Source organism: Mangifera indica, chromosome 16 (genome assembly GCF_011075055.1).
Source record: "Mangifera indica cultivar Alphonso chromosome 16, CATAS_Mindica_2.1, whole genome shotgun sequence".
In the NCBI taxonomy this organism is placed as follows: Eukaryota; Viridiplantae; Streptophyta; class Magnoliopsida; order Sapindales; family Anacardiaceae; genus Mangifera; species Mangifera indica.
This window is the reverse complement of record NC_058152.1, coordinates 8,331,807-8,343,609: the sequence shown is the minus strand read 5'-3', so window position 1 is coordinate 8,343,609 and position 11,803 is coordinate 8,331,807. Positions and strand designations below refer to the sequence as shown.

Here is an 11,803-nt window from a genome sequence, read left to right as displayed (position 1 = left end):
GAAAGATGGCTAATGATTCCGCAAAAACACCTTTCCAGTGTTCGTTCACAAGAGCTCTATCCAACTTGCATGCTATCCTCATATGCCCTTCACTACAATTACTCCAAGTGAGCTGATTTCCCATATACCGAAGATAATCTATATTAGCCTCTCCACAACACTTATTTAAGTCATCGCAATATGTATCTCCCCATGACACCCCTCCAAGTTTCTCATTCGGACCTCTAATTGCATTGAAATCGCCCATAATTAGCCACGGTTTCCTCTGTATCTAATTTGAGTACCTAGCTATTTCCCTCCAAAGGCTTCTCCTTTTCAACAGTTGGTTAAACCCATATACTATAGTTATAGCTATATGAGTGTTCTCCTTTACTAACCAAGCCTCCCCATGAATAAATTGAGGGTTCTTCTCTATAATGTCTAATCTGATGGTGTCCTTATTCCACCCTACCCAAATTCTCCCATTGGGGTGTATATCATTATTATTGTCATACTCCCACTCCTTCCAAATATTACCATTCACTCTAATTAAATTATCATTCTCTACTTTTGTTTCCAACACAACCATTAAATCAATGTTATTATTCTTAATGAAGTGTCTTACCTCTATTTGCTTGATAGGAGCATTAAGGCCCCAAATATTCTAGCTTGCAACCTTGGTCATTTGGATAATAGGGGAGGGGGATTTGCTTTCTTAAGCTTAGCCAATTTCTTCCCCAAGTTCATACTCTTCATGTCCACATCCTTCTTCCAAAGATTCATCTCATCCACTTTAGCTTACCACCAAATGGGACTATTGTTGGAGAGTCCTCATTTTTCGTATCCTCCACACCACTTGTGGAGGTTCCATCACACACCAGAACAATTCCATTTACTGTCGTGACTTGACAATTCTTGGATGTGCTGGTTGTATTCTCCTTGTCCTTTCCTTTTGAATTTACATCTTCAACAGATTTCTTCAAGTTCCCCTCCTCATGCATCACTATGCTCCATTTGTGTTGCCCATGGGACTCAATAGGGGCTAACACCGAGAATCTATTACTCTTATGAGTGTTTACCCCCGGATATTGTATCTCCACACTTTTGCCTTTGGCCTTCTTATCATATCCTTTTGCCACTTGCATCATGTTGTCTTTCCCATATTGTTTCTTAGACACTACCGTACCAACCTCATCCTTCAGAAGTTTCCGAGATGTAGAGTTGCCTTCAACCTTAGAAGCAAAAGGATAGTTGGCAGTGGAATGTCCAAAGCATTGGCAACCATTGCATTTTAGAGGTTTCCAACTATACTCTACATTTATCACCATGCTTTCACCATTCGGAAGAGTTAAACTAATGGAATCCAGGCATTTCGCATCCACTTTGGTCTCAATGCATATCCTTGCAAAGTCCAGCCTTGTCCCTCCTTCAGTGATAAAATCCGCATAAAGAGGGGTTCCAATAGCACTAGCTATGTAGCTAAGACCTTTTGGAGTCCAAAACTCAAGAGGAATGCCATACATTCTAACCCAAATAGCCACCTTCTTTACATCATTAATCAGCATGGGGAGGTTTGTAGTCCATTTCCTAACAAGAAAAGGCTGTCCTCCAATGGTTAATTGTCCCTCTTCCACCGCTTTAGAAACTCCATCTATATCTTGGAATCTAAGAATGAACGCTCCTTGGCCGGAAGTCATAACCTCAGTAAGGCCATAAGTAGCCCATATTTTCTCTAGAGTTCTCTTAACAGCCAAGAATGGCGGTCTTTTGCCAAGAAAAAAGCCTACCGCACATGTTCTCCATTTTATTGCACCCTCTTCCACAATTTCTTGAGGAGGAGCAACACACACATGCCCCTTAGCATCTCTACCATTAGGTTTAAAATATTTCAGCTTAGTACATGATTTCTTTGGGGAGAAAAGGGAGGTCCAAGGAGACTTCTTTACCCCTTCTCCAGCGGAAACCGAAGAACCAACAACAAAAGAATTAGCTTCAGTAGCCTTTTCCAAGTCAGAAGAAGACATACTAAAATGGTATAAGGATGTTTAAGGAAAGAGAGAGGAAAGAAACAAAAGATGAATTTTGACTTACTAAAACTATGCTATCAGCCTGCGAAAGCAGTGCACACCAAGGCACAGCAGATGAAGAATTACCAAAAAAAGGAAAGGTGATTCTACCACGGAAAAGAAGAATGTAGCAAGCACCAAAGAGGGATGAGCGCCAAACACTAGAAACAACACCAAATTTGAATTTCAAGTGAGAGGAAACTTCAACAACACCACAACAAAGAAGACACCATAGAGAAGTGAAGGAAAGAACCGAAAACTGAAAACAAGATAATCAGAACTGGAAAGAGTTTGAAATCAGGAATGCCTTACATGAGTAAAACACTAGAAATAACACCTTTAATAAAAGCAAATTGAGACTCTAACACAAACGCCATTGATAAAGAAAATGAGCTTTAAGCAACAACTGGAAAAGGTGGAAGAGCCGGTGACCAAGGGTCACCGGACTGAAGGATGGTAATTGAAGGTTACCAATCCAGCCGAGAATGAAAGAAAGGAAACTACAAGGAAGAGGAAGAGGGGAATGAGGTTTTTTTAGAGAGAAGGGAGAGCATAATTTTTAGAGAGAAGTGGTCTTTTTGGCTTTTGAAATTATTGTATTTTTTCAACTAGGATGGTTTTATTCTTAATCTAGAAGGAAAAGTATTCTTCTTGCCATCATGCTTCTCCTCTCTATCAAATTGCCATGGCCTCCCTAGTCATAAATGGTATGCATCCATGGGAACGTTATCACAAAGTATCTCATCATTATAATGCTTCCCAATTGAAAATGAAATAAAGACTTGCCTATTTACTTAAAGACGAGTTCCATTGTTTAACCATTGTAGCTTGTAGAGTTAAGGATGTGGTATGGAAGGCAACTTGAACTTGTTTACTAATGTGGTTGAAGCAACATTTGCACATTTACCATTATCAATGATCAAGAAGCATACCTTCCCATTGATGGTGCACCTTGACTGGAAAACATTGAATATTTGTTCTTCATTAGGAAGGTTCTTGGCATGCAAATTTCTTATCACCAACATTTCTTGATAGAGGCATCATAGACGCATCGAGCCATCAAGGAGATCCGCTACATATTCCGATTGGGCCAATTACGAGAAGTAAAGCTAAGAAGATGCAACAAGCTTTAGTTGGACTCGTGGAGGGCTTGGAGACTAAGATCAGCTCACTCAAGGACGATTGGATGCTTGAAGGAGCCACCAGAGAGATCAACTTGATTCAGGCCCAAGCTTATGCGCGAGCAAACTTTGAATGGCCATAACTTTTGATTTGGGAGGAGTTACGGGGTCTGTAATATATCAACGCGAAGCTCGTTTCGAGCTTTATAACCACAACTAGATTTGTTGGTTGCACCTAACTTGGAGGCCCAAATATGTCATTTCAGTCTGTATTTCATAGTTTTTTGTTTACCCAAATTTAGGGCTTTAGTTTTATGATTTTGAGCTTGTTTGTGATTGGGCTAGACTTTATTGAGCCCAAGTGACATCTTTTCTTTTAATTTAATTAGTGCTTTGGGTAGTTACATAGGTAATGGGCTTGGGAAGTTTGGAAGTCCATTGGGTCATGGGTAGTTTAGGGTTAAGTTGGCATTATACTATAAAAACAAAACATTTCATGATGAATGAAAAACTTTTTTGGCTGATTTTTCACAAATAGATTGCTTACTATTGAGTTTACAATCTTTGAACTTATCAAGCTTGTCTTGTGGCGTTCACCATTCTCAATACCAAGGTTCATTCGATTCCATATCAATTCGGGCCAAGGTTAATTACGTGACAAAACTGATTCAATCCTGGGAAATATCTTCTTGAGTGTTAGGTCTTGTGTCAAATCGTCAAGGTGCGCATCAATTGGTATCAGAGCTGAGTCGAATCAGGTTCCATATCTATCTTTCTTGTGTTTTCGAGTAGGAATCCTCTTCTTCATTAGTCGTGATTTCATTCTCTTGGTAATTTTGTTTTCATTTTTTTATTGTGTTTTGGTGTCCTTGTTTCCGTCAAATTCTTGAATTCTTGATTGTGTTTTGGTGTCCTTGTTTCCATCAAATTCTTAATTTCTTGATTGTGTTTTTAGTGTCCTTGTTTCCATCAAATTCTTGAATTTGGATTAACCTTGGAATAGTCAAATTCTAGGTTGTGTGGGTGTCTAATTGTCTTCTTGATTGATCCAAAAAAGAAAAAAAACGAAAAAAAAACGAAATAAATATATTGTTGAGGCCGAAAATATATATCCTTTAGGTATGCTTGTGTTAGGTTTAATCTAGGGACATTGTCCTAGATAAACCAATATGTACATTTTGTCTTTGGTATAAAAATCATTAATTACTTACCAAAAAAAGAAAATATATATCCTTTGGGGAGTGAATTAGGGATTGGCTTTGTGTGGGATTCTTGACCTCTTGAGAAAGATTTTGTTGTTGCCGAAAGTGCAAGGGTAGTTCTTGGTGGAAATTATTGTTTGATTGCCTTGGTTTAAATTGCCTTGATTGTCAAAAAAAAAAATAGTAGCAAAAAAAAAAAACAGTGGGAAAAAGTGGGATTCTGAAATTGGGGAAAATAATCTTGGATTAGGATTGCCTTGTTTCCTTTAATCTTTAGGAGAAGCATTGTAATTATCTAAGTTGGGAGATTGAGTTCTAGATTTGTTCCTAAAAATTAAATTTTCCCTTGAAAATTTTGGTAGTCCTAAATTAAGGGATTAGACCTTGGTTATTCCCTTAATTGCTTTGAATTTTTTTTTTCAGGAGGGGATTTTGTGTGATCTAAAGAAGTTATTTTTCTTTCCTATTTTCGGCCAAGTAGCTTAAAAGTCATAGAAATAGTATGTATAGAGAGGGTAGGCAGAGTGATAGTAACCTCAGTAGCATTAAGATGAAAATTCCACCTTTTCAGGGTAAAAACGATCCGGAAGCCTACTTAGATTGGGAGCGAAAAGTAGATCAGGTTTTTGATATACATAGGTATTCCGAGGAGAAAAAGGTGAAGTTAGCTGTTGTAGAATTCACTGATTATGCTAGCATTTGGTGGGACCAATTGTTGAAAAGTAGATATAGGAGATTGGGTAGACCCATAGATACTTGGGATGATATGAAGAGTGTAATGAGGCAGCATTTTGTTCCTAGTCACTACCATAGGGATTTACTTTAGAAGTTACAAGGGCTTAGGCAAGGGACCAAGAGTGTGGAGGACTATCACAAAGAGATGGAGATAGCCATGATTAAGGCTAATATAGAGGAAGATAGGGAAACCACTATGGCTAGGTTTTTAAATAGGTTGAATAGGGAAATAGCAAATGTTGTAGAGCTCCAACACTATGTAGAGCTAGAGGATTTGGTACATATGGTGATGAAGGTAGAAAGACAATTATAGTGTAAGGGTAAAAGGGATGTAGTTTCCTATTCTAGTCTTGGAAAACCGAGTGTGTCAAAGAGAGATGATAGGCCACCTTTTAAGCCAAAAACTGAGTACTCTAAGCCTAAAGGAGAGGAATCTAGACGAGAAAAGTCTAGTATTAAACCCGAACCATCGAAGAAGAACAGTGAGATAAAATGTTTTAAGTGTTTGGGTAGGGGTCACAAGCTTCCCAATGTCCTAACAAAAGAACCATGGTGTTGAGAGAGGATGGTGAATATGAGACAGAGGAAGAGTCTAGTGATGAGTCTATGCCACCAATAGAGGATGCCAGTGATGTAGAGTTGGAGTATGTAGTAGAGGGTGAGGTATTAGTGTCTAAGAGAGCTTTGAGTTTACACTATAAGGAAGAAAATGACAAGCAAAGAGATAATATTTTCCATACTAGATGTCATGTGAAGGGTAAGGTGTGTACTTTAATTATAAATGGGGGTAGTTGCACAAATGAAGCCAGTACCGAACTTGTAGAAAAACTTAGTTTAACCATAATCAAACACCCTAGACCTTATAAGCTTCAATGGTTGAATGATTGTGGAGAAATAGGGTGAACAAACAAGTAGTGGTGGCTTTGTCTATGGGTAGGTATCAAGATGAGGTGTTGTGTGATGTAGTACCCATGCATGCTAGACACATCTTGTTAGGGAGACCATGGCAATATGATAGAAAGGTGACACATGACGGATTTAAGAATAGATACTCTTTCATGATGAGCCATAAACTCATCACACTTGTACCATTGTCACCAAAGCAACTTTTTGAGGATCAAGTGAGGAGAAAAAATATGAAAGAAGAGAGAAAAGAAAGTGAGAGTGAAAACAAAAAGAGAGAAAATGTGAATGAAGATGAGCAATTCGACCATGAGAGAAAAAACAACAGAGAAAACAAAGAGTGAAAAAAAGGGAGTTTTTATGGGAAGATGAGTGATGTGTAGACTGCCCTTGTGACTAAACAATATCCATTATGATTAGTTTACAAGGAAAGTTTTATATTTTTCACTAATGTTGACAATTCTCTTCCTAGTGTGTTTATTTCTCTTTTGCAAGAGTTTGAAGACGTATTCCCTGAGGAGATTCCTTATGGACTACCTCCAATTCATGGGATTAAGCACCAGATCAACTTCATACCTAGAGCAGCAATACCCAACTGACCAGCCTATAGAAGTAATCCCGAGGAGACAAAGGAGCTTCGAAGGCAAGTGGAGGAGTTGATGAAGAAGGGATACATGAGAGAGAGCATGAGTCCGTGTGTCGTATCAGTGATTCTAGTACCTAAGAAGGATGGGACATGGAGAATGTGCATTGATTGTTGAGCCGTCAACAAAATCACTGTAAAATATCGCTATCCTATACCTAGGTTAGATGATATGCTTGATAAGTTGCATGGATCTTGTATCTTTTCAAAAATTGATTTAAAAAGTGGGTATCATCATATTAGGATGAAAGAGGGCGATGAATGGAAAACTGCTTTTAAAACCAAGCATGGACTATATGAATGGTTGGTAATGCCATTTGGGCTTACTAATGCGCCTAGTACGTTTATGAGATTAATGAACCATGTCTTGCGTGCATTTATTGGCAAGTTTGTAGTTGTTTATTTTGATGATATTCTCATTTATAGTCGTAGTCTAGATGAGCATATAGGACATGTGCATGATGTTTTGCTTGTGCTTAGGAAAGAAAGGTTATTTGGTAATCTTAAGAAATGTTCTTTTTGCACTAACCAAGTTGTGTTCCTAGGATTTGTGGTTTCATCTAACGAAATTAAGGTAGATAAGGAGAAGGTCAAGGCTATCCGAGAGTGGCCAACACCTACTTCTATGACTGAGGTTAGGAGTTTCCATCGTTTAACTAGTTTTTATAGGAGATTTGTAAGAGACTTTAGTATACTAGCGGCACCACTAACTGAAGTTATTAAAAAGAATGTAGGATTTAGGTGGGGTGAGGATCAAGAGCGTGCATTTGCATTAATTAAGGATAAGTTAAGTTCTGCACCTTTACTTGCGCTACCTGATTTTTCTAAACCATTTGAGCTTGAGTGTGATGCTTCAGGTATTGGTATTGGAATTGTTTTGATGCAGGAAAATAAACCTATAGCGTATTTCAGTGAGAAGCTCAACGAACCCGCTTTGAAGTATCCTACTTATGATAAGGAGTTGTACGCTTTGGTGATAGCGTTGAAGATGTGGCAGCATTACCTTTGGCCATGTGAGTTCGTCATCAGGACAGATCATGAGTCCTTAAAACATTTAAAGGGACAAGGTAAGTTGAACAAGAGACATGCAAGGTGGGTTGAATACATTGAATCTTTTTCTTATGTCATTCATTACAAACAAGGTAAGGAAAATGTTGTGGCAGATGTGTTATCTCGCAGGTATACTCTAATCTCGACTTTAGATACTAAATTACTTGGTTTGGAGTATATAAAGGATTTGTATGTGAATAATTTTGACTTTTCCAGTATTTATGAAGCTTGTGAGAAGACTGCATTTAGTAAATTTTATAGGCATGATGGTTATTTATTTCATGAAAACAGATTATGTGTGCCTATGAGTTCCTTACATGAATTGCTTGTGAGGGAAGCACATGGGGGTGGATTAATGGGTCATTTTGGTATAGCTAAGACGTTAGACGTACTATAAGAGCATTTTTTTTTGCCACATATGAAACGAGATATAGAGCGTGTTTGTACTCGTTGTATTAAGTGTAAACAGGCCAAGTCTAGAGTCTTACCCCATGGTTTATATACACCTTTACCTATTCCTACTGTACCTTGGGAGGATATTTCTGTGGACTTTGTTTAGGATTACCTAGGTCTAGGAAGGGTAGTGATTTGATTTTTGTCGTAGTTGATAGGTTTTCAAAAATGGCACACTTTATTCCATGTCGTAAAATTGATGATGCAACTTACATTGCTGATTTGTTTTTCAGGGAGATCGTGCGTTTGCATGGAGTTCCAAGAAGCATTGTATTTGATCGTGATGTGAAGTTCTTAACTTATTTCTGGAAGGTATTGTGGGGTAAGTTAGGTACTAAACTACTATTTTCTACAACTTGTCACCCACAGACAGATGGGCAAACATAGGTAGTTAATAGAACTTTATCTCAGTTATTGTGTGATGTATTAGAAAAGAATTTGAGAACTTGGGAGGATAGCTTGCCACATGTAGAATTTGCATATAATAGGGTGGTGCATACAGCTACTGGTTATTCACCTTTTGAAGTTGTTTATGGTTTTAATCCACTTACACCTTTGGACTTGTTACCTTTGCCTGTTGAGAAACGTACCAGTTTAGACAACAAAAGAAAGGCAGAGTTAGTTCGACAGCTTCATGAGAAAGTTAGACAAAATATTGAGAGGAGGACTGAGCAATATGTCAAACAAGCTAACAAAGGAAGGCACAAGGTGGTCTTCCAACCTAGTGATTGGGTTTGGGTGCACATGCGGAAGGAACGGTTTCCATCCTAATGCAGATCTAAGTTGCATCCAAGAGGCGATGGTCCATTTCAAGTTCTCAAGCGGATAAATGATAATGCTTATAGATTGGATCTTCTAGGTGAGTATAATATAAGTGCTACTTTTAATGTTTCTGACTTATCTCCTTTTGATGATGCAGATTTGAGGACAAATCCTTTTCAAGAGGGAGGGGATGATAGAGGCATCATAGACGCATCGAGCCATCAAGGAGATCCGCTACATATTCCGATTGGGCCAATTACCAGAAGTAGAGTTAAGAAGATGCAACAAGCTTTAGTTGGACTCGTGGAGGGCTTGGAGACTAAGATCAGCTCACTCAAGGACGATTGGATGCTTGAAGGAGCCAACAAAGAGATCAACTTGATTCAGGCCTAAGCTTATACGCGAGCAAAATTTGAATGGCCATAACTTTTGATTCGGGAGGAGTTACAGGGTCTGTAATATATCAATGCGAAGCTTGTTTTGAGCTCTATAACCACAACTAGCTTTGTTGGTTGCATCCAACTTGGAGACCAAAATAACGTCATTTCAGTCCGTATTTCATAGTTTTTTGTTTACCCAAATTTAGGGTTTTCAGTTTTATGATTTTGAGCTTGTTTGTGATTGGGCTAGACTTTACTAAGCCCAAGTGACATCTTTTCTTTTAATTTAATTAGTGCTTTGGATAGTTACTTAGGTAATGGGCTTGGGAAGTTTGGAAGTCCATTGGGTCATGGGTAGTTTAGGATTAAGTTGACATTATACTATAAAAACAAAACATTTCATGATGAATGAAAAACTTTTTTGGCTGATTTTTCACAAATAGATTGCTTACTATTAAGTTTACAATCTTTGAACTTATCAAGCTTGTCTTGTGGCGTTCACCATTCTCAATACCAAGGTTCGTTCGATTCCATATCGATTCGGGTCAAGGTTAATTACGTGACGAAACCAATTCAATCCTGGGAAAATATCTTCTTGAGTGTTGGGTCTTATGTCAAATCGTCAAGGTTCGCATCATTTCTCCTTTATCAACCCCATGAATAACTTCTTCTTTTTCATCATTGGATTCAATTGATTCATGGATATGGGCTTCATTTTCCTCTTTTTCTTCTTCCTAAAGTGAGTCTTCAATAGCTTGTATCTTCCTAAATGTTAAAGCTCTTTTATGTGGACAATTGGCTTGGAAATGTCCATAACCATGACACTTAAAGCACTTCTTGTTAGTAAGGCTTACATTCCCTAGTTTAGGCTTCTTCTTGCTTACTTCTACCATGTTTTCCTTGCTTTTATCTTTTTGTAGAAGGCTCAGCCTTGGTGTAGAACAGAGACCCTTTGTGGAATATAATCACCTTGGATAAAAGTCTTGGAGACCATGTGCTTCATGGCTTCCTTTTGCTTCTCAACCTTGATGGTTAACTTGCACACATCTTCAAATGAAAAATAAGGTTGAAGTTTTACCATGTTTGTTTTATCTTGTCTAAGGCCCTAAGGAACCTTGAAATGCTTTGCTCCTTCACTTTCGGTAACTCACTTCTCATCTATAATTTTTCAAACTCTCTAATGTAGCTTTCAATTGAGTGCAACCAATCAATAAACTCATCGGGGTTAGTGCTACCTTGAAACTCTGGGATATCTAGCTCAAGTTCCTTATCATCATCTCTATCTCTTCTTGGGGCCTTAGCTTGTTCTTCTTCATTTGAATCATAATAAATAACCAATTGCTCTCCATAATGTCTAAGAGGAGGGTGCTATCTTACAAGCCTTCTTGGTATGGGTTAACGGTCAGGTTGGGGTGGGGGTGGGCAGTTTTGGTTCAAGTTCATATCCATAAGTAATTGCATGACTTGGTTCAATTGGTCTTGGAGTTGTAAGACTTGGTTCATTTGGTTTTTAAGTTCTAGGATTTTCCCTTGAAGTCTTATTTGGCCAATTTGCCAAAGGTGAGGGGGTGAGGATGAGAACGATGAATCTTTCTTTTGGGACATGTTTGGATATGGATAAGTGGGTTAGGCTTAAAGTTTTAAGGTGTTAGTATTTAATGTTATGGGGAGAATTGGGTTGGAAATGTGTTTGAAGTGTTAATGTGAGAATTTTGGTTAAGGTAGCTTTTAGCATATGTTTGGACTAGAAAATCATTTAGTTTTAGGCAAAGTTTATGTTTTATGAATACTACACATTTGTGAACAGTAACTTTCAGTAGGAACAGTAACTCCTAAATGAAAAAAAATCATAATTAGCTTACACAAACAACCAAGACTCTGATACCAAACTGATGCATAACACCATACATGGGTAAAAAGTCCAAGAGGGTGAATTAGAAAACACCGTTTACTCCAAATTGCACTACCTTACAATTTCTTCAAATTAGGCTGCAAATGCAATTCTAATTGAGCCAAGCTTCATACATAAGTATTTATAACACATTAAACTATCATATCATCACGTGTTATACAAATATTAATCGAGGCAAGACAATAGAAAATGGAAGAAAACGACAATGGTAATTATATAATTTTTTATGCAACTTTCTACCAAGATGAAGAAAACAAGACACACCCATGAAAATGACACCAAATTGGAACACAAGCATAACCAAGGCATAAAGGATAAATCCGCCAATCTTGGAACTTCACCACCATTCCTTAAACACAAGAGAATGGACAAAAGAATTGAGAGGAATAAAAGCTTCAAGCTTTTACACTAAAAATGACAAAGTTCCCAAAAGTCCTTTTACATTGGAATGCCTAACTTTTATATAAAATGGGCTTGGTGGCAATGCTTGTATAATTTTAACAAAAAAAATCTCATTTAGATAAACTAAACTCCTCAAATTAAGCTAAGCCATTCACTCCCTAATTGAGCCATGCCTCATTAATTTGCATGGAGACA

General features: G+C 37.8%; 1 protein-coding gene and 1 pseudogene across 1 annotated transcript; one reads left to right on the top strand and one right to left on the bottom strand.

Annotated features, from left to right (window-relative positions):
- Positions 1 to 758: 758 nt before the first annotated feature.
- Positions 759 to 2,003, bottom strand: LOC123199640. The gene has a single exon (XM_044614671.1). The coding sequence runs from the start codon at positions 2,001 to 2,003 to the stop codon at positions 759 to 761; it is 1,245 nt and encodes a 414-aa protein (XP_044470606.1).
- A 2,867-nt stretch (positions 2,004 to 4,870) lies between these two features.
- Positions 4,871 to 9,226, top strand: LOC123199638 (annotated as a pseudogene).
- The last annotated feature ends 2,577 nt before the right edge of the window (positions 9,227 to 11,803 follow it).